The sequence below is a fragment of the Paroedura picta genome, chromosome 5, assembly GCF_049243985.1.
Source record: "Paroedura picta isolate Pp20150507F chromosome 5, Ppicta_v3.0, whole genome shotgun sequence".
Lineage (NCBI taxonomy): Eukaryota > Metazoa > Chordata > Lepidosauria > Squamata > Gekkonidae > Paroedura > Paroedura picta.
In genome coordinates, this window is record NC_135373.1 from 93,826,011 (window position 1) to 93,849,511 (window position 23,501).

The 23,501-nt window shown below is 40.2% G+C and overlaps 1 protein-coding gene across 4 annotated transcripts in view; it reads left to right on the forward strand.

The window, feature by feature from the left end:
* CFAP54 (cilia and flagella associated protein 54) overlaps nucleotides 1-23,501 on the forward strand; it is a 147,648-nt gene that overhangs the window by 60,297 nt on the left and 63,850 nt on the right. For 3 of the 4 annotated variants that reach the window (XM_077339115.1, XM_077339113.1, XM_077339114.1), the window contains 10 exons: nucleotides 3,033-3,155; nucleotides 5,075-5,197; nucleotides 6,047-6,146; nucleotides 8,197-8,280; nucleotides 11,063-11,189; nucleotides 11,941-12,022; nucleotides 14,231-14,322; nucleotides 18,120-18,350; nucleotides 18,984-19,126; nucleotides 21,257-21,454. In XM_077339115.1, coding sequence (XP_077195230.1) covers nucleotides 3,033-3,155; nucleotides 5,075-5,197; nucleotides 6,047-6,146; nucleotides 8,197-8,280; nucleotides 11,063-11,189; nucleotides 11,941-12,022; nucleotides 14,231-14,322; nucleotides 18,120-18,350; nucleotides 18,984-19,126; nucleotides 21,257-21,454 — 1,303 coding nt within the window. The remainder of the gene's footprint in view (nucleotides 1-3,032; nucleotides 3,156-5,074; nucleotides 5,198-6,046; nucleotides 6,147-8,196; nucleotides 8,281-11,062; nucleotides 11,190-11,940; nucleotides 12,023-14,230; nucleotides 14,323-18,119; nucleotides 18,351-18,983; nucleotides 19,127-21,256; nucleotides 21,455-23,501) is intronic. The other variant, XM_077339116.1, reaches the window with a different exon arrangement.

The following is a 23,501-nucleotide window of genomic DNA, read 5'->3' on the forward strand; positions in this document are numbered from 1 at the left end:
TAATTATTTACTAAATAAATTCTAAGATATCATTGTGGAAAGCAACTACAAAAATGTTGAAATTTTACATTGAAATGCAGAGTAATGATACATCAATATGACAGTTCCCTGTGTCGGGCTCCTTTGTAGCTACTGGTGTAACACTGCCTTCCACCGAGATGACAGAATGCTTTCTCCCATCTGGAGGCTCTGGGAGATCTTAGAATATGGTTTTGATTGGTTGCTGCTGATGACTGTGCCCTGGCAGTGAGGTAGTTGCTGTCACTATCACGTTGCCTGCTTCCTTTTATTCATTCCTCCCCTCCCCACCAGCTCCATCCCAACTGAAGCTTTAGTGCTTCCTGCTAGCCCAACCTTCCATGCTTCATGTCCTGGGTGCTCTTGCCCTCAGCCATGTCCGACCCCTTCGGATGGTTACCTCTCCTTGCTTCTCTCCCTTTGGTGTGCTCCCAAAGTCGGGTTGGCTGGCCCTGTACGCCATTGATGGAGGCTGCGTGCAGGAGTTCACATCATGGATACTTACCTAGCTTGGCCCCTGCCCTTTTCCTGTTGCTGAACCATGAAAGTGAGGCTACCTCCAAGCTGTCTGGGGTTGCAAGAGTGCCCCTGCAGGTCTTTGGCATCTTCCAGCTCCTCTGCAGTGACTGCCAGGTGAGTTTGCCAGAGTAGGATACTGGGGCTCCTGGGTGGGGGCTTGGGAAACCTGACACCCCCCAGCTCCTCAACCAGATTATTATTTTATTATTATTATTATTATTGAATTTATTTCCCACCACTCCCTTGCGGCTCGTGGCGGGTTACAACAGTATAATCATTTCCTCAATGATACTGCTCAATGCTGGATTGAAAAACTAGAGGGTAGGAGTGAAAGTTCCCACTGTTAAGAGTCAGGGGTTGTGGTCTTTGGCCATTTTGGTGTAGTGGTTAGGTGTGCGGACTTCTAATCTGGCATGCCGGGTTTGATTCTGCGCTCCCTCACATGCAACCAGCTGGGTGACCTTGGGCTTGCCACAGCACTGATAAAACTGTTCTGACCGAGCAGGAATATCAGGGCTCTCTCAGCCTCACCCACCCCACAGGGTGTCTGTTGTGGAGAGAGGAATGGGAAGGCGATTGTAAGCCGCTTTGAGCCTCCTTAGGGTAGGGAAAAGCGGCATATAAAAACCAACTCTTCTTCTTCTTCTTCTTCTTCTTGTGCCAACCAAACTATGGGCTTGTGATTGGTAACCAACGTGAATGGGTGGTTGGCTAAGTAATACTGTACTTATGGCCAGTGCTTCCTTCTCAATGGCCAAATATCTTGCTCTGCCAGCTGGAGTTTCCATCTGAGGAACTGGATTGGTAGTTATTGGTCGCCCACCATCTGTGACAGGACCACTCTAGAATCTGAGGTTGTGGAGGACTGGCCTCCCTGGGTTGTGGAGGACTGGTCTCCCTGACAAGCAAGTATGCAGCCTCTCAAAGGGGTGCCGCTGATAGGCTGTCCACGGAATCTGGGTTGGCTGTCCCTTTTCTCAGGGCTGACCTGGAGGGCTAAGTTTGAAATAAAATACCAATAGCAGCTGACCATGCCAAGGAAATTATTCATGCAAGACCTCAGGGTGTTCTCAGTTTTGGCTACTTTTCCCTGGGTGGGTCTTACTTGTCCTTTCCCGATGATGAACCACAGATACTTCAGTTCTTGGGATCTGATTTTACTCTTTTTTGGATTGACGTTCAGCCCCATGGATGACAGTGCTGGAGAACCTGGGTGAGGGGCTCTAAATTTGTGCACCAGTCTGAGCTGCAAATTATAATTTTGTATATATCTGTAAATGCACATTGCGATAAGGATTGATCCGCCAGGTTCTGAAAGGAGGTGGCTACCTCGTGCAGTCTGAATGGCATCACCCAGAATTGAAACAGTCCTTGCGGGGTGAAATAGTTACTTTCAGCATCACACTGCCTACTTCCTCCCTGTCCTCCTTTCTGTAGCCTCATTTTATTTGCTCCTTCCCCTGGCTCCACCGTAACTGAGGCTTTATTACTTCCTGCTAGCTCTTCCTCCCATGCTCTTCATCCTGGCTGCCTGGTTGCCCTCGCCCTCAGGCATGCCCAATCCTTCAGGTGGTTGCCTCCCCTCACTCCGCTCCCTTTGGCTTGCTCCAACTGTTGACTCAGCTGACCCTGTGGCCCATTGACAAAGGATTCTTGCAGGAGCCCACACCATGGATGCCTCCCTTAGCTGGCCCTGGTTCTTTCCCCATCACTGAGCCATGAGGATGGGGCTGCCTCCAAGCTGTCGGGGGCTTCAGGGGCGCTCCTTTGTTGCCTGCTTCTGCCTCTGTGTGTATTTGATGTTCTCTGGCTCCTCCATGGTGATTAGCAGGTGAGTTCTCCTGGTTGAGACTATGGGTATCCTGGCCACTTCCTAGGTTGTGGTTTGGAAGATCCAAATCTTCTTTTTTGTTCTTTAGTGGAACATCCCCCTTCTTTATTTCTCTGGTTGTCCCTCCAGTTATTTAAATGGATACATTTATGCTGACAGCTTAAGATGCTGAGGAACCAAAATAACCCTTTGTTAATATACATTTGATTACAGTATGTAAGAAGCTGATATTAATTTACAACATATAAACTGTTTTATATTTTACTTTTATGGAGAAATGATCAAGTCAGATTGTCAGGGAGTTTTAAACGTGGCAGATGAAAGGGCAACAGTAATGAAGGAAACTTCATGTAACTATATACAATAGTTGTCACAAAAATGTAGCTGCTTTTTCTACAGAACAGTGTTATTGAGAGTCCACTTGGCTGTCACTTGTTAGATAAACAGGCATAAGTGTATTTGGTACAAAATTACTACAATCTGTGGAGGCAGGAACATAATAAATAAATATAATAAATAAATAAAATACACACAGGTTCCAATTTACCTTCTTTAACTGTTCTCTGACTGGTATAACACATCAGCAGTTAGCTGTCCATTGCAGTTATTTGTACAGTACTGGGTAGCTGTAATTTTAAATTTTTTTCTGATCCTTTATTTTCAGGTTCTCATTAAGTGTCTCACAGTTCTTCAAGAAATCCCTTGCAGTATGCTGCAAAAAAAATCAGCAGGATGTTATGAGAGCATTCAGCACATGATAGCTTGCTCCTCTTTTTTCACAGCTAAGGTGTGTATTGGTTCTATGATTTTCTGTTACAAATTTGTTAGTTATGGTAAGCACAAACTTGAGATTGCAGTGTTTGGTACACATGACAAAATACTGGGGGGAAAAACCTAATGGAATTTTAAACTGAGGTGTGGAGCATGTGAGAACATTATAGCTTCATTTAATCAAACTTGTTTATTGCTTATCTTGAAGACTTGCAGAACTTGCATTAAGGTAAATGGATCAGATTCCCTCCGTGTATAGTATGAATACAGTTTCATTGTCTCCATGTACTAAATATACACACTGGATTAGTAAAACATTTCAAATATCAGTTTAATTCCACCCGCTATCTTTAAAAAAAAATTGGGGATGATTTTCAGTAACAGCTTGACCTGAATTGTCCGTTCTAGCCCGGGCACATCAGATCTTGGACTCTAAGCAGAGTTGACCTGTGCAGTAATTGAATAGCATATTGAGGTTGCTACACAGAGGCAGGCAATGGCACACCCTCTTCTGAATATCTCTTTGCCTTGAAAACCCTACAGAATTGCCATAAGTGGGCTGGCAAAAAAGTGCAACTTCCCAATTTTTAAACTATAATTAAGAGATTGGAAGTGCTTCTCAGACATGTTTACTTCTCCTAAACTCCACTTGGGCTCATATATTCCTCCTTCAAATTTTCCCTCCTGGCAGTTTTCAGTGCTATGTATAGTAGTATGTATGTACCAAGCTGAGCTCTAATGTACTTATCTTCAAATGGGAATGAAACATACTTCTAAATGTAGCTTCACAGTATTGTCTAACGCTCCTCAGGGTAGAGTTAGGGGGAAGGAAGAGAATCCATTGAAAGAGAATATACTCCTGAGAAGTACTCTCAATCTCAATAATTGTTAGATGTGTTAGAAATCTTAATCTGCTTTAAGCCAATAGAGTTTTGTTGTTAAAAAGGTACTGCAAAATTTCATTTTCCTTATCAAGCATTTGGTTGATGAGGTCACTTGCATTTTTAATTCTTGAATGAGCATGCAAAGCTCTTGCTTTTACAGTTCCATTGAGTAATGAACAAATGAAAACAGATTGCTGCTCTTCCTCTAAAGTGGCAGTGGGAGGGGGCACATATTGTGCATGTCTGATTTTTATTTGTAGAAGTAAAATTCTAGAACTTTTGTCATCCATGCGGTGCATGTTTCTGCTGATCTTCAGTCAGCAGTAATGTCTGTACATTGTTGGCATTAAACATAGTAAGCTGAGGGTCAATGGGTCATGAAAAGTGAGACATAAACAATTGGAAAATTTTCATCCAGGCTCAAACCTTCTCCCATCAAGGTTACTTGAGTCCATAGGAGCTTGAGCAGCCAAGTAGCATTTCCAGATCTCTACTGTGCATGCCAAAAAATGCTCCTCTGTATTCAGTCCTTAGTATTTGAGATGCCATAGGATTCTGAATATTTGAAACATCCTTACCACAGTTCCTCTAAATATTTATCAAACGGCCATCTGGGCGGTGCTGTCTGGGACATGGGAACCCGCTGTCCGGGACACGGGAACCTGCTGTCCAGCTGGTGTTTCTGCTCCAGCAGGCCCGCATCCAGGAGCAAGGACGGCTTGGCAGGGCGAGGGCAGTGGCCCAGAGCTGGAGCTCCGCGCTGGGTGCCAGCAGTAGTAGCGGTGGGTCAGCTGCCTGGGAGGACATACGCGAGGCCATGCAGGGTGGCCGGAGAGGCCCTGCCGCTGCTGGTGACGAAGGGTGGTGGCACAGGTGGGGCTGGTTTCTCTTCACATTGCATAAATCTTTTGCATAAATCTGGAAGGGACCACAATGGTAATAGTCCAACCTTTTGAACAATGCAGGAAATTCACATCCCCCGTCCAACTCCCTCAGCGATCCCAGCTCTTTGCTCAAAGGAAATTATATGGAAATGTTGTATATTTAATAGGTACTGCGGTCATGGAAAGAATATGAATTAGCAATAGTTATTATCAACTACGGGAAAAAATTATTGGCTCCCTTACAGCCCACCTCGCCTGGAGAAGGAGCAGATGAAATACTAGAAGATGAGGTAACTACTCCTTTTAAATGTTTTTTTGTTCTTTCACATAAATGTTGTGTTATTTATTTGAATTCAGATTCAAGCGGGTAGCCGTGTTGGCCTGAAGCAGCAGAACAAATTTAGAGTCCAGTGGTACCTTTAAGACCAACACATTTTTATTCAAGGTATAAGCTTTTGTATGCACACAAAAGCTCATACCTTGAATAAAAATTTGTTAGTCTTAACGGTGCCACAGGACTCTAAAATTATTTGAAAGTTAATGAAAATAACTAATAGAAACTTGGAATACATTTAGGACCTTCCAAGTAGAATGATGCCCTACAGCAATATATTGTCAATGATCAGCTTCCAGTTTCTGTAGTCTACAGCAGTGAGCAAAACCAGGAGGCTTATCAAGCCCCTGTTAGATTACTGATGAATGGCTGTGTTCTGCTTGATAGGTCCTAAATGTACATGCTTAAACTGAAAAAAACAAAACAAAACACCATACAGCTTATTTAGCCTCCCAGATAATTTAGCAAAGAAGGGGAGTAGTACCAGAACTTTTATGGCCACATTATATCTATGGCCACATAATGGTCAAGAAAATGGGAAAATAATCATGTCCAATTATAAACTCTAGGCTAAAAAAAACCTGGAAGGGCAATGTTGTAGAAATGCCTAGATTGTCCTTATAATCAAGGAAATCAGGTATACATAAGGTACATTTCATACTATCCCATTAATTTAAGTAGCCCATTGGCATGGATGAATCATAGACTACTGTGTAAATGAACTGGGTGTAAACGAAATAGAATTTTTTGGAAAAAAATATTAGTTTGGTCAATTTGAAAATTATTGTTTAACTGATTATTGCAGACTCCTTCCAAAAGGCTGAAATCACAAATAGCTGCAGCTGAAAAAGTAAATGAGAATTTAGAAGCTCTGGAAAGCACTTTGCTGAGACTGACAAAAGCAGGTAGATTTTAGCATATGTAATTATTTTAATTCTATGTCATGTCCACTAATCTTATAGAAGTAATGAAAAAACAGTTTATTGCTAAGTAAGCAATCCTTGGCCAGGCACCTTCCCATTGCCTACTCTTGTTCTCCCTTGCAGAGTAGGTATATGGGAGCATGGACATGATACCCCTCTTTGTGGGATGATGCTGGTAGAAGGCCCACATTCAGCCAGCCAACAAAGTGATAAAGCTGTGGTGGGAAGAGGTCATCTTAACAGCTATCCTGGAGGAGCTTCCAGGCAGACCCCAGGGAACAGATGAAGGAATGTATTGATTGAATGGAGCTGGAGTTACTAACCCGCATTTGCTAACCCTGATTAGTTGAGTTTGGGATGGTATCCAGTCTCAGGGTTTGGGAATCCCTAGAAACAAGGCAATTAAATGGACAATGGAGGGAAAAGTAATAATGGAAAAACGGGGACACAGAGAAGACAAATAGGAGTCAGGATGCAGGACTGGAGCAACAGCAACATTTAAAAGGAAAAGGGCAGGATTGTGGAAGTTATAAGTGAGGTGGAAGGAGGTGGTGGAAGGTCAAGCAGTAACAAGGAAAATATGGAAGATGAGCACTGAGGAAGGGAGAGAGAACAGGCTAATCTACATAAAACCTCCGGTTGGGGGATGGAAAACTAATGGTGTTTTCTGGTTCCTGAATAGATGCTTGTATCTGGGCAGCTGAGTTAGTGTTTGAAACAGGCATTTAGAGCCAGCTTGGTATAGTGGTTAGGAGCCAGACTTCTAATCTGGCAAGCCGGGTTTGATTCACCACCCCCTCACATACAGCATGCTGGGTGATCTTGGACTTGCCACAGCAAGTGTTCAAAGTGTTCTGACCGAACAGTAATATCAGGGCTCTCTCAGCCTTACCTACCTCACAGGGTGTTGTGGGGAAAAGAAAGGGAAGGTGGCTGCAAGTCACTTTGAGACTCCTTCTGGTAGAGAAAAGCGGCATATAAGAACCAAACTACTTCTTTTTTTTAAAGTCATAACCAGTTTTTTATTACACTATTTTCTTATTAAGTTTACCTTTTCTTTCTTTCACATCCCCCCTCTCACACTTCCCATAACTTTGTGCAAAATTTAGCCCTGTGTGAATGAAGGGCAGAAAAAAGCAGAGGAACAGTATAAATTCATGTGGCTAAACAGCCCAACCCCAAAACATGCACTTGTTCTTTCAGCATGTTGTTCACTCACCAAAAGACTAACTTGCCTTTATAGTATCCACTGAGGTGCTGGCAGTCTTGCTGAGAGAAATTAATTGCTTCAGTCAGCAAAACACTGTATAGGAGGGTACTGTTCCCCTCTCCCAGTGTTGTGTATAAGTAGGTTCCTCCTGAACTGCTTTTATGTGAAGAGAGAGTATCACCCTTTCTTTGTATCTATTTTCATTCTTTGGGTGGAAGCCCAGTTGCCTTTCCTTTAGAGACAGTATAAGCCAGCTTTTCTCAACTTTTTCACTATTGAGAACCCTCTGAAACATTCTTCAGGCTTTGAGAAACCCCAGAACTGGCATGATCATGCAGAAGATGGTTGGGAAGCATAGCTGTGTACGTGCCCACTCAGGCCCCTCCCTTTCCCACCCCTCCAGGATCATCATTGGGTGGGTGGGTCAACGTGATTGTATATGATTATATTACCCGATAAATGTCTAACAAGTAAAAAAAAAATAACTCCCACCCATTCAGGAAATGCTTCCGGGGCCATTCAAAAACCCTAGAGCTTCATGAAACACTGGTTGAGAAACCCTGGTATAAACAAAGCTTGTTCCTTTTTCTTGAATAGCATCAGACATATGGCAGACTTAGGCCAAACCTCTCTCTCACTTCTGGTCTGCTGTTAATTTGAAACAAGGCACGTCCTTGTCCGAAAAAGTATTTCAGTCATTTTAAAAGAGAAAATATTAGGAGATTTTTTTTTGTATTCCCCCAGTTGTATTATTCCCTATGTATGTAACTCTTTTGCATTTTTTATTGTATTAGTCTGTGTTTTATTTGAATCTCAATCTAGGACAGGAACTTATAGGAGATGAAGATGCAGTATTATTGTATCCTATTGTTAAAATCTGGCAAACAAAGATTGCTTATAAAGAAGGTAATGTTTTTCATTTCTTATTTACAATTAACAGTTAATTTTAAAGCATCCTTTATTGGAAAATTGAAAATAAAATACTTTATTTTTCTTTAAGAGCCAGTTTGAGAAACAGTTTGCTGTAGTGGTTATGAGTGCGGACTTCTAATCTGGCATGCCGGGTTTGATTCTGCACTCCCCCACATGCATCAAGCTGAGTGACCTTGGGCTCGCCACGGCACTGATAAAGCTGTTCTGACTGAGCAGGAATATCAGGGCTCTCTCAGCCTAACCCACCTCATAGGGTGTCTGTTGTGGGGAGAGGAATGGGAAGGTGACGGTAAGCCGCTGTGAGCCCCCTTTGGGTGGAGAAAAGTGGCCTATAAGAATCAACTCTTCTTCTTTAAACATTTGAATCCTGGAACATGCAAATACAAATCTTGAATTCTAAAGTATCTTAATTATTTGAAATTCATATTATTTTTCTAATATAGGGGAAAATATTTACAAGCAAAATGTTAAAATATTTGTATAAATTGTATAAATTGAAAATTGACAGCTACTTTCCAATATCAATTTGAAGAACATTTTCTCTGATAAACATTAGATTCTTAATCAGAAACTTATTTTACTACATAACATTTTATTTTGCTACATGAATCTGTTGGGGATCAGTAAGACTGACTAAAGAAAGGTTTTGTTAATGCTATTCTTATTGTTACATTAGCTAAATTGTCATCTGGGGGGAATGTAATTTGAGGCTCCAGACCCATCATTAGCCATTTTGGGAGGGGGTGGGTTGGTCAACATGGCCATATATAGTCATATCACCTGATAAATGTTTAATAACAGGGCCATCAAGAAATCTCAGAGTTTTGTGAAATCATGTTTGAGAAAGCCTGCTGTAGAGGGAAGAGTGGAAGCGAATTAGTAATGGGGAGACGTAGGTTAGTAGACTGAGATCTCCATTCTAACCCTGAGAGCCTGGTTGCTCCATCTGTAGCTGAAGTGGGGGACTGAATATTTGATATTTTATTAGCAGCAAGGAAACATTCCTCTAGTTAATCCTATAGCCAAAATTGGAAGTTGTTTGATTTTGGGGCAAGGGAAAGAAATCTGAATCCAGTTTCTTGCGATACCAGATAGGTGTCGAGATATCTGGTTACCACCTTAAAAGATAAAAGGTTGGCTAACTCTTCAGTGAAGAGTTAGCCTTGCTACAATTTCTGCATATCACATTCAGTTTGACGAGTGTTCTTTGTTTTGTGACCCTGAGGCCAAGAGCTTTTAAAAGGTCTTATGAACCTGTACCCACATGTGTGTAAGCCTACTCCCCAATGGATTCTGTCTCTGTTACTGTCTAAATTAGTTCATAACCCAATTGAACCCTTAGCCTTGTCAGATCAGTCTTTTGTGTCACACAAAACTGCATTCTTCATAGCAATCACTTTTGCAAGGAGAGTAGGAGAGCTTGTGGCTCTACCTTTTCTACAGGTTCACCATGACAGGCTGCTTTTGTGCTCCAATATTGATTACCTCCCTAAGGTGGTGTCAAAATTTCATTTCAAAGTATCCCTCCTGACATTTTTCCCGAAGCCAACATCAGAACTAGGAAGGAATGTCCATAAGATGTCTGTAGAGCTCTTATTTTTTTTATTTTGGCAGGATAAAAGAGTTCAGACATGACAGGAATCTGTTTTTATGCTTCAAGGGTCCCAAATGGGGTAGAGCTGTATCTGCACAAACTATTTCCTGTTGGATTGTGCATTTTATTAAGCTGGCATACCCCCAAGCCAAGGTGGACTGCCCCGTGAGCATTTCAGCACACTCTACCAGAGACCAGATCTGACTTTCCATTGGAGGATATTTGTAGTATGACGACTTGGTTTGCACGATCCACATTTATCTCCACTACTCAATAAATGTTGAAGCTGGGAAACACAGTGCTGCAATCAATCTTCCACTGACTGGCCACACCCTTCTCCATAGTGAGCGATCTTGCTAGAGTTCCATGTGGGACTGCACAGAAGCCACAACGATTAAAACAGAGTAGCACTTACCTGTAACTGCTTTTAATTGGAATGACCTTTTGTGTAGGCTCACAATCCTCCCTTTCCCCACTGTGGCATCTGCTGATTAGTTGAAAATTTGTTTTCATGGCAGCAATGGGAGAACTGAGAAGAGAGTGCTCACACCTTCCACACCACATGACTTTTGGCAGAAAAGTCAACTTCCTTTCTGAGGGGAGGGGGAACACTCTGGGGAACTGATAGAAACTTACAACAACAACAAACCATCTGGCCTGGCACCTTTCCTGGTTTAAATTTTCTTTATAGCTTTCAATACATCCCTTATTGTTATAGGACCATTCAGAATTTATCTTTATTCTTCTATAATCTTAGGTAAATTTTGTTTACTAATATTCGTCTATTTTTGCTGATGGTGCATCATGACCTTTATACAAATTAGAACAGTATTTACAAAATACTTTTTGAATAGCTCCATTTTCTTTAAAAACTTTCTTACCTTCTTGTAATTACTGTATTATTTCTTTTCTCTTTCCTTTCTTAATTGTTCATTTTAATCTGTGTATGTTTTGTTGTCATTCCTTTAAAACATCCAAGGACCCCTTCCCAGATGTTACCTTGTATTTTTGTTATTGTTGCAAAATATAGATTTTTTTCTAATTTGGATCTGGAACTCTTTCTTACATGCAATTATTGTGTATGTCTTATAAAATCCTTTATTAAAAAGTAATAATGAAAAGATTACATGTAATAACTGCAATTATTTTATCTCTAAACAGTACAGAAATTTAAGAAGAACCCCCGCTTCCTTGAATTTTTTGTACAGTTTTTGCTCCGAGTTGTTAATGAAGAAAGGTTTTCACGAATAGTAGAATGGGCAGACGAAACACAAGACTACCTTAAAAAGTAATGTACAATATACATTTTCTGTAGAAGTAAATTACTTTCAAAAATTTTGGGGCAATCTTTAACTTCCTGACATTCAAATTCCTATCCAAAACCATTTTATAACAAAAGTAAAGACTGACAGGTTTTCCAAGAAAAAATTATTCTTAGACATTTTGAAGACAGATGCATTTCTGGTGGCAAGGATTTATACATTAGGATTCACTATTTTTTCTGATTAGGTAGAGGAGGCAAATTACTGTTAGAGTACATGCCTTGACTATGGAAAGATCCAAAGGTCAGGCAGCGGCACCTGTAGAAAAATAGATCTCTGGTAGCTTAGCTGGGAATGATCTGCAGAGGAGACCCTGAAATCAGCTGAGTATATGCCATCCCTCTTTTTTCTGGCTGATGAAGAGATATCAGGAAAGAAACAGAAGCTTACTTTTGAGTCATATAAAAAGTTTCACAGAAAAAATGTCTACATGGTTTGCCTGCAAAGATCTGAAAGTTGCAGTGAAGCAAATTCCTTTGTCTAAGAAACAGAACAGTTTAAATACTGGCTTCTTTCCTGTTCCCTAAATATGTGCGGAAAAACCAACAATTTTACCTGACAACCAGTCAGAATGGGCAACATCTGACTCTTCCAGTGAAAATCTAGCCAGTTGGCAGCTTTAACTATAAATGTGTTTGAGAAATGTATGGTTAAATGGTTGCCACACAGAATGTTAAAAACACATATATGATTGTTTTAACTGTTTTTGTTTACCAGACGCAATAAATTTCTTCTTAATGTCAAGCGAAGAAAAAAGACAAAACTTTTGGATACAAAGAAGTTTCTGGAATTGTACAAAGTAAGATGTTTTCGACTTAGATTTGAATCAGGCAGTACGTGTCCTATAATAGCCTTTCAGCATTGATGATATATTTTTATTTAAAATAATAACATTTTAACATGGCAATATTTATACTAAGAAGATGCCACAGAGTTACAATATAGTTCTATGCAGCCTTAATACTACTCAGGTCTATTAATTTCAAATCTGTAGGATTGCATTGTTATTCAACTAAAAGACTTTGTTGACAATCCTCCTTAGATTTGTATACAAGAAAAGTCCACATATTTGTTTCCTGATTGTGGATATACACACCGTAGAGCTATTAATGAATGAATTAATTAATTAAATTCATTTATACGGTCACAGACCGTATAATTTGACATAATAAAACATTAAGATTTTAAAACTTGTTGGGGGCGTGTGGAGAATAAAATTAGTTTTTTTTTTTTTTAAGTTAAAATTGTTTGGTTTCCTTCTGGCGGGCTTGAATCGCATAGGCACAAAATTTCGCTGTCTCTAGAGAGACTTGAGGCTTGTCACCCGTAAGAATTTCTTTGGTTCAGTCCACTTCTGTTCGGTGTGACCTCCCTTCCAAAAGCGGGGCAGCTTGTTACAAGCTGTGGTATTCAGGAAGAAATGAAAGAAGATGTGTTCCAAGGATTCCATTTCCATTAGTGCAGTGGTCCCCAACTCCCGGTCTGGGGACTGCTAATGGTCCGTGGATCAGTCGGTACTGGGCCGTGGCTCCTCCTTGTCCTCCTCCCTGGCTGCGGCCTCGGGGGCTGCCCTGCTACTCTGCCACCAGCTCACCTTTGGTGCTCTCCAGGGGCTGCCATGGCTGAGGCTCCCCCTCGGTGTGGCACTGCACAGCTGCTGCTGGCAGCGCCCCCCAATGGGCAGTGAGACGTCAGGGGCACTGGCGGGAAAGCAAGTGGAGCAGGGGCTCAGACGGCAGCAATGTCCCTCGGCAAAAGACTACCCCCCCCCCGGGCCTCAGTAAAACTGTCAAGCGTTGACTGGTCCCCGGTGATAAAATGTTTGGGGACTACTGCATTAGTGGACAGGAGCCCAATCTCTGATATTGGTATTCTTTTATATCTGCCTCTAGAAGTGCTGTGGGCATGGCTAAACATCCTTTGGATAGAGAAAAGTGGCATATAAGAACCAACTCTTCTTCTCCTTCAAGGAGGATGCGAGCCAGAGAGTTGGCTACATAGTCCCATCATCCCTCTCAGGGTCCCAGCAAGGCAGGGCTGCAAGAAGCCCTAGAGTTACCCACTGAGCCAGCTGTAACCAGTGAGGCCAGCCTTACCCGCAGCTTGAACAGGCAGGGCAGGCCCAGTTGCAGCAGTGAGCGGGACATGCAGAGTGGGGCAGGGGAAAGGGGTAGTTAAGACTTCAGGGGTGGGGATGCAAGGAGAGGGCTGGAATTGGTGGTGGGATAAAGGAGGGAGAGAAGACAGCTCAGGTTTGGATGCAAGGAGGAATTGGAAGGTGGAAGATCAAACAGAAGGAGGAGTGGGAAAAAAGATGGGGAGTGGGGGGAGGAGGAATGGAGAAGTATGGATGGAGGAGGAGGAAAGCAAGGGGAAAGAGAGTCTGATAAACATGAGGGATGCAAAATAAAAGGTTGGAGCAGAACACCTGTGGATGGAGGACCAGGGTGAGCCAACCACCCTACCTCCTCACACCCAAGTCAAGAGGCCATCAAGAACCTGGAGGCCAGGTGACCCAACGAGGCCTCAGAAGCAGAGCCTCAAGAGGTGCCTGACCACTTAGCTCCTACACCCACAAGTATTTATTCTGTTAGTAGGCCTTTTGTCAGCCTTCTTAGTTACCTGTTTTTTCTGGGCTGAAATTTTTCTCTTACTCTTTCTGTTTTGATTTTGCTGCAAACTGAACCAACCAAATACATTATGAGAGGAAGATTAAGCTTGGCACTTTTCAGGATATTTCATGTACACATGAGAACACACAAGGCCAACGTAAACACTGACTAAGTTTAGAGCTAAGGTGATTTGTCCAAATAATAGTAGCCACTGTAAAATACTTTTTAAAACACATAGTTAGGTGTTATCTGTTTTTTTCTGTGGTATGATCTTCATGGACTGGATTGTAACATTACATTAAAATCTTGGGGTTCATACATGGAAATTATTGCTTTTGAGAGTTATTATTGTAATATAGCTAATATACATAAATACATACATATATTATTTTAAGATGGCAGGAAAGAAAAAAACAAAGAAGAAAAGTGATCCGTTTACATGTGGCTCAAAACATCATCGCACAAGCAAAACTCTTGATGCACAGAGGTAATTCAACCATTTTTAATTTTAATTGGATTTCAATCTAAATTGAAGTAAATTTTTAATTTTTGGCATGTTACATTAAAGAGAGTAGAAAGTAATTGTGATAACTTTGTCTTTTACAGTAGTATTTGTAAAATACATACTAAATTCCTTATTCTTTTCAACTTACATAAATCTGTTGAACATGTTTATTCAAAAGTGTGTGTATTAATTTTAACACTTGTAAACTTTTAAACATAAATTGACATTATCAAGCATAATGTTTTGAAAAAAATGTTTGTACTGGGTTACCATTTGCTAGAACTGTGTTGCAAATTAGTGAGTCATATTATTTACCTGTTTCTCTATGTCACTGTTATGTAGCTATTCACTTTGTTAGATAAATCTACCACAATCTCATTCATTTATTTGTTTTGAACATTAATATCCTGCCCATTCTTCTTGGCAGCACCAGGTTGTGAAGGACACAAAGTATATCATTCTGATTAATAAGTTGTAAAAACAAAAGCCAACCCCCCCCCCACTAATTGATAATGCACAGATCACAAATTTAAAAACATACGAAATTGAAAAATGGATATTAGTACAACCCCACAGAATTAAAAACACTTGAAATCCTGCAAAATTTGGTGCTATCATAATTGTGCTCAGGGTTATGGATGGCCACAGGCTTTAGTGCTCTCTCCTTGTCCTTTCTGGAGCTTACTACAGCGCAAGTAACATTTGAAATGTATGTTCAAACACTGATTAAAACCTCACCATGGTTATTGTTAATATTGGTGCAGAAATAATTATTTCCTTTATGCATGAGGGTAAGGATTACACAAGCCCAGGAAACAGTCTACCATGATTAGAATATAGGGAACATTATGTCTTGGCTTTCAAACTTGAAATAGCAAATTGTTTACGGTTCTAGAAAGTTGTATTAAATGGACAATGATATGTGCATAAAGAGGGGCTATTAAGTGTCTTTCCTTTTTGTTCTGATATCTTTATGGGACTACGTGGCAGTTTGTAGCATTCACATCATGTGCCCTCTGGCCCAGATGGTCTGAAGCTATGGCTTGGGTTGTCACCAGTATGCTGATGATACCCAGGTCTATCTCCTAATAGACAGCCAGCCTGATAACTTCCCCGATTGTTTGGCCAGGTGCTTAGAGGCTATAGCAGAATAGTATCAGCATAGTTGTGTGAAACTCAATCCCTTGAAGGTGCAGGTCCTTTAGATTGGTGGGAAAGGGTCAGACCAGGAAGCACATCTCCCCAGCTTGAACAGTGCTCAAGTTACAACAATGCAATGGTCAGGAACCTGGGCATAATCCTTGACTCTTCCTTATCAGTGGAATCTCAGATCATGAGAGTAGCACAGCTGGCATTCCATCTCCACCAAGTGAAGCTACTAGTGCCTTATCTGATCCCAGAACACCTTGCCACAGTGATCCATGCAACGCTCACCTCTAGACCCAATTACTGCAACTTTCTCTACACAATCCTTCCCTTATCCCTGCTCCAGATACTACAGTTGGTTCAAAATACAGCTGCCTATTTGCTCTCCCAAACACCATGGAGAGCCCGTATTACACCGATCCTCTAGCAGCTTCACTGGCTTCCGGTTGAATACAAAATCAGATTTAAGGTACTGGTGCTCACCTTCAAGGCCCTACACAGTCAGGGCCCTGTGTACCCCAAGGAATGTCTGTTTGTACCCCCAAAGAGCAGCTTGCTCTATACAATCCAACAACCTAGTAATCTCTAGCCCCAAAGAAATCTGTCTGGCCTTCACCAGAGCTAGAGCCTTCTCCTCCATGGCCCCAACTGGTAGAATGAGCTCCCTAACAGGATCAAAGCCCTATCAGAACTCAAACAGTTCCATAGGACCTGCAAAACAAAGCTTTTCTGCCAGGCCTTTAGATAAGACCAGCAGTGAGGATCCAAATCTGGCCCAACTGCTAAGAAACTGCAACACTGATGATCAAATGTCCCTTCATCTATTAGGCCACTTTTTGTGTTCTGTTATACATTATTTACTGGTTATATTTCCTTGTCTCAAATGTTACAAATATTATAATGTATTCCCTATTTTCTAGTTTGGTGTCCTGAGACACCAAGTAAGGGGCAGAATAGAAGCCAAACAAACAAGTTAAATATACCTGATGTTTCGGTTTTAACTTGTCAATATATTAAAAATCCGTCCAGTGGTTTTATTTAATTCTTGAATTTCTATACTGCCCTCACATAAGGCGCAGGGCAGTTTACAAAAAATATCATGACCATCTAGTTCAACCCCCTGCTTAATGCAGGATCAGTCTAAAGCATCCAGGGCTGAATTTGCATTAGGTTTTTTATCCTCTGTCAGCTGGAATAAAAAAGACCAATTTGTAACTTATTCCATTTCTATTTTGATATTGAGTGCCTTAAATTTTGCCTCTGCAACATCTGTGATCAAGTCCATGGTGACACTACCTGTTCTCCAGGTTATCCAGGAGTGGATATTATTCACTACATCTGAGAAAAGTGCTCCAAAAGCCTCAGTATTGCAAGTGTAGATCTTGGCATTTTTCTGGATTAACTTCCATCCTTTTCTCTACGCCTCCAAATGTAGCATAGTAGTCTGTTGCTGATTGGTCAGGGCGTTAATTCAAAGACTGCGGGAAACCTGGTTCCCAGTTACCATTACCTTGTAATTTTTATTTTAGCCCTAATTTTGGGGGTTCATTTTTAAGTCACTGCACCCCAAAAGCCCACTCTTCTATGTGTAGACATTTGCCTTTTAGATTTTCTCCCTCCCTCATTCTTCCTGAGGCTGCCGCCTCCTCTTCTCCCCCGCTCGCTCAAACTACAGGAAAAGAAAAATAAACAAGCAGCCTCGTGCTCTACTTGCCTCTCCCCTGGCTTGCTCGGGAGACAAAAAACTGGAAATAAAGCCCTTTCCAGCCTTGTGCCCCTTCAAGGCCAGCTTCATGTGACTCGTGCTTCTCCCCACCCTGCACTCTGGCTTCCTCAATCATGCGGGAAGGAGAGGGGACACTGTAATTCTTACTGTCTTACTGAGACCTGTTTCGAGTTGGGAAAAAGGAAGATTGCAGATCTGTTGGAAGATCCAGGTTCAGATCGATCAGAATTTGGCAGGATCGACAGTAGAAAAGAAATGTGTGTGCAGATTCAGCCCTGGATAAGTATTTGTCCAGCTGCCGCTTGAAGATTGACAGTGAAGGGAAGCTCACTACTTCCTTAGGCAGTCGATTCCACTGCTATATTTCCATGACTCTGTGGAATATCTGGCAGATCCTGTTGTGTATTTTTGAGACACTTCTGTTATATTAGATGAGTAGGGGCATAGATTGGTATGTTCATTCTTTGGGGGGAGGGTCTAAAGAAGGGTTACATCTGGGATAACTGATCTAAGGGATTATCCATAGGTTACAGTATGAATATCAAGAATAGGTATTTTCTTTATTTTGGAAATGCAGTAATCACTTGTTGGTAAAATCTTCATTCTGGGTATGTTGATAATTTTTGTATAGTTGACCTAGTACTTAACACAGTTTTCTGGACTGCATGATTCTTCCAGTTATAGAAATGTTTAAAAAGTCTTAAAAGTGTTTTTAAAGTTCTAAAAGTATGTCATGTGAGAAATCTGCTTATGAAATTAAAATTAATTCTTATCCCTCACAAAGCAAATTATTGTTACCTAATAGCTGAGAAATTTTTTTCCTATTGTAGTTATTCTATTAGAAAGTATGAAAGCAATTTATTACAGACAGTTGACATCAACTTTAAAATACTGTGTTTTTGTTTAGGAGAGAAAAAGAGGAATTGCGAAGAATAGCTTATTACATCCTTACACAAAAGCTGAATTATTTTGCTGATGTCTTCTTAAAACGAAGAAGGTTCCATCAAGTTTGCATTGAAGAGATGCCATGGAGAGTGCAGATGAATATTTATCTAGCAGTTATCCATTACATTTTGTTTAAGAAACGGATAGAAGAGCTCTATCCCCTTGAAGTTCGTTCTTTACAAAATATGAACAGGTAAAACACTAATGTATGTGATGTTTAGATTTCCTAATGGCACACTCTACCAGATCCCTAGCAGCCTTTTGTAGTTCTTACAGAAATGTCCTACTTTCTTTCTGGGGGGCGGTACATTTTAGAGGAAGTCCTGGTGCACAATTCAGAAGACTAATCAATCAACTCTTGTACTTTTTATTGTGCTTTACCTTACCTCTTATGACAGTTACTTTCTCACCTGCAATATTGACCTGCAAAAGAAATGGAATTTATATACTATTAATCTATTTCTTGTAATATTACATTTTTTCTTTGGATTCTTGGGAATTAGAAGAGATTTCGAAGGAACAGAGGAAATGTGTGAGTGCCCTTAGCTTAGCAAAACGTATTTTTGTACTTAGTCATTGGACAGGCCAGTCTTCCTTATGAGTACTGCTGCCATTTAAACTGTAATGGTGCTTGAGATGATCTGTGCAAATGTCACTCGTGATTGTTAATGAATAGGTTGGATAGGCCATGTCGAAATGATCCCATTGATAGTGATAGTCTATGTTCTGTTTTTCCCCATTTTTCTTCATTTTGTATCTTCATTAACAGTGAACTTCAGCTACAGAATGTTTTTGTTGGATTTTGTATTATTCTTTTATTATTCAGATATGGAATTCTAGACCCTGAAAAATTCTCCTTAAACAGTTCAGGCACCATAGTGATGCAAGCAGCAATACAGGAAGAAAAAACGGCTAAAAGCTCTCCAGCTGTAAAAACTGTATCATCAGGAAAACTCAGGAAAAGAATTGGTAAGAGATATAACTAGAAAAAGAGATTGAATTTACAGTCTTTATTTTGTTGCCTATTTAAACATATTAAATTTCTATCCGAAAATCTTCAGGACAGGTGAGAAGTGTATTTTTTGGAATTATTTTAAAAACTTTTCAAGATTTGGACATGTTGGAACAGGGTTGGCTAGTATGGACTCAACTCCAAAGGAGCACTTGGTCCACTGTGTCTCTTTTGTCTATCTCAGCCCTTGCTCACTATGCTCTATCATCAAGCCTATTTCAAAACCTGGCCTTTCATTTCAATTGCAATAATGTGCCGTATGGCCTGAGCTTTGATCCATTGCTACTTCTGGATTGATCTTTCTGTTCTTGAATCTTTTGTGTCAGAAAAGCCTGGTGCTTCTGCTGATGTATTCCATCTTGCTTTTCTACTTACAAAGGTCTGAGCAGTTCTTTTTCCTGATGTAGTTCCTTATTTCATTCATCTCACCTCTCTGTTTTTGTTTTTGTTCTGCTTGCTTGCTTTGTGGATTTTACCCCATGTTTGACTTTCCTTATTGATCTTGGATTTCTGGCACAGTTTGGAGACTCTGTGGTGTCATAGGAGGGGAGGCAGGTGTTTTTTTAAAGGTATGATAGGTATTTATAAACAAACCTTTGATCAGGGAGAGAAAGGACCTAATGGATTATCCCTATCCTATGAAGCTACTCCTATGAGTGGGAATTTCTTTTTGCTAAACTTCCTCAGAAAAATTTCTGATCATCTCTCGCTCTCTTCAGAGAGAGAATTTGTTCCCTTGTTGAACTATTCTTGCTGTTAGGTTCCCCCCACACACCCACAACTCATAACTGAAGTGTTCCTAAGCTTAGTGAACTGAATGAGTGGTTTTACTCCATCAGATAACCTCATAAATATGTGGAAGTGATCTGCATATATTCTCCTCTCCTCCACTTGAGTCTAGTTCCGACTACAGAAGAAAGACTTGCCTTTTTGCATTTTTCCCTGAATTCGCTCGAAATGGTTAGCATCCTTCCTGGGCTGTGATGTCAGTTTCCCAAATGAATTTTTCATCATGTTGAATTCAACAAAAATGGGGTTTCCCAAGTCTTGGGAACAATGCTTTACATTAATGACTCATTCTATTTAATACTCTAGTACCAGCATCGTTCTCAGATACATATCCATTTAATTGCACCTAGTTCTTTCTTTGTTTTTACAGTTTATATTTTGTCTTTGCTGAAAACATTTTAGTTCTTTGCCTTGTCTGTGGACTATGAATGAGGATGGAAGAGGCTAACAAAAGGGATTTCTTTGTATTGGTTTGCTGCCATTCAGTTTGCGATTTGAAGAATTTTGTTATGGAGTAGGGTTGTAGGAAGTTGCATTTTATGCCAGTGATCTGTTGTTTAGTTTAAAGACTGCTGCAGTTATATGAAAATGTCTACTTAATTTTTTAAAGTAAATCTGTATCCCAGAACAAAGAGCCTGGCAACTGATTCCAGATAATATTGTACATTGATCTATGTGTTTGTGTACATAGCTGTATGGTCACTTTGTATCAACAGTTTTTTATTTGCTCTAAAACAGTTGTTTCTGAACATTTCTCTGAAAGGGGAATGGATTTTAAATTTTAACATAATTCATCCTGAACCCTATCATAATTCCTGCAGATATGTTATTTAGTTCAAGTCAGCTTTCCTAGATTTTACTTTTCTTGTTAACAGCATTGTACTGTATGTAAGGCTCAGATGGCCCCTGTAAAGGTTCCATAGTTATGTATTTTATGGCATCTCTTTGGATAGCTAATCACAGATTAGCCCTTCCATATTTTAAGGCCTACTGCAGCATGATCACTTAGCTTTTGTTGCTATTTCTCACTCAGCTTTTGTCACTATATCACAGTTCTTGTCTGTTGCCAGCTGCTTTGGTCTTGAAATCCAGTTTTTCAGATCAAGCATAGTGGCCACAACCACTGAGTAATCAGAAATGGCAGACCTTTTACCAGCGACTTCATTATCATCCATTCTGGACTTTTTGTTTATCTAAGAGCACTTGTAACATTCTGGACCCTAAGAAATAATGCCCTGGATAGTTTGTTGCAATACTGCTCAAATCAAGTCAGGACTTCCTTGCTCTTCTTTGCTCAGACACACTTGACCCTACTTCCCCCGCCTCCAGCTCTGGTCCTTCCTTGCCTGCTTCTGACCCTACATTACAGAATGCTTCCTGGGACACTGATTCCAGCTCAAGTCTACTTGATCACAGTGTTTGTCTCGACCTTGCAAGTGATGCCATGATGGATCCCACCATTCCAACCCAGCTATCACCTTCTGTCACAGATACAGGTGGGTTACTATATGCTGGGCAGCATCTGAGAGTTCTTGAATGAACATGAAAGGCATTTAAAGTTAAGGGGGTGGGAGATCCCAGATGTCTACAGATTTCTAATATTTTTAATTTGTTTTCTTTGTTATTTATACGAGATTACTTAAACTTCTCCTTCTGCCATCTTAGATGGTAAGGAAAGGGGGGGCAATTTCCCCCCAAATACTCAATTGACCCTTCACTTCCTTAAGAGATGACTAGTGGTTGGATTATCATTCCAGGTTCTAACTGTGATATAAATATCAGGTATCAGATGTGCTTGGGAAGCAAAGAGCTTCAGATGAAATGTCAGAGCCAATAGTCCATGAGCAAAGGTGCATGATGAGGTGAAGCTAAGACAGGATATGATAAAATGAGGAACAAATAGATGGACTAAAACAGGAGGCAGATAGAAGATTGTTGTTTTTAAGATACTAAGAATCAAATACCTCCCACTGGTAGTGTGTTTTGCAAACCAAAGAAGAGCTGCAGACATGAAAATTATGTAGGAGAAAGTGGAAGGTAGATGTTTTATCCCCATAATTTTCTGACTCCATTGCTAGGAGATTTGTGGGAGATTTCTGCTCATTGTCTTAAAGTGTCTATAAGGACTAGTTCCAGTATTTTTTATTCAAATACTGCCATACCCCACAGGTATTCCATATGTAAAATAGTGAGGGCGGTTATCCTAAAACCAAGTATTGCCAAAAATCATTAATTGTTCAGTCCAAACTTGACCTATGGATAGGTTTAAATAATTACTTCATATTTAACAGGATATCTATTTGTAGATTTTCAAGATTTTCTGTTGTATATTAATTTTATATTTAAGAAAAATTGCATCATAGTCTTGGATATAAATTGATTGACATAGTTGTGAACTAGAAAGACTGGTCCTCACTCCTCTTGCATCCAGTCAGAAAACTTGAACTGAATTTTTTCATCTCAATCTTGACAAAATGTTCAACTGCAGAGTTCTCGTGGAGTTATTAAAGTATGATTAACAATCTTTAATTTTATCTTGTCATCTCAAGACATCTTCTTATCTCAAGTTAGTTTCTTTAGTGAGCTAGACAGAATCAAATACAAGCATGAAAAAGTTAATGCTACAATTACTATGAGAATAAGTGCTAAAGTTATCAAAGCACCCACCATTGTTATTTTTGTTGTTGCAAGTAGTAGTTTTCAAAACAAATCAGTTTTCAGCTGTTTATATTACTTATTTGATGGATAATCAGATAGCCCAAATTAATCACCAGGTAATCTCACCTATTCTTCATGTGAGACTTCTGTGCAGAGAAATCTGATTTGCTTGTCACAGCTGTGCATATTTATGGGAAGTATTGGTTCTTAACATCTCTAAACCTTGCCTTTCATAATATGATATTTTTTAAACTAACTGATTGGTTCATAAATAATAAAAGATAAGTAAATGAATACTGACTAGCTAACATACTTATGTGATATTATGAACACACACATGAAGCTGCCTTATGGTCCATGAACATCGGTATTATTACTCTACACAGACTAGCAGTGGCTCTCCAAGATCTTATTCAGAGGTCTTTCACATCTTGCAGAGCCTGCAAAAGGGAACTCCTCCACCAGGCATTTGCTTGAGGCCGACCAGGCCAAAAATACCCACGGCCCCCTAGACACCCCCCTCCCATGATCGAAGAATCTGACCAACCCAAAGCTGTGTTGATGTTCCTGTTCCTGTTTAAATACTGTTCTGGTTGACATGTTGTTATGATTTTTATATTTGTTATATTTGTTGCAATGTTATATGTAATTACCCCATGATGTTATATGTAAACCTCCCAGAGCCGTATGGAAGGCCAATATAACAATCTAAATACCTACCTACCCAAATACATACATAAATCTCCTAGGCAGGGTTGTATCCTGGCTCTTCATATTTTCAATTTATATATCATTAACTTATCAACTGGTCTAGAAAAGATCAATGGCCATTCGCCCAAGTTGAACCACTCAGTTCCCCTATTAATGTATGTTGATGATATTGTA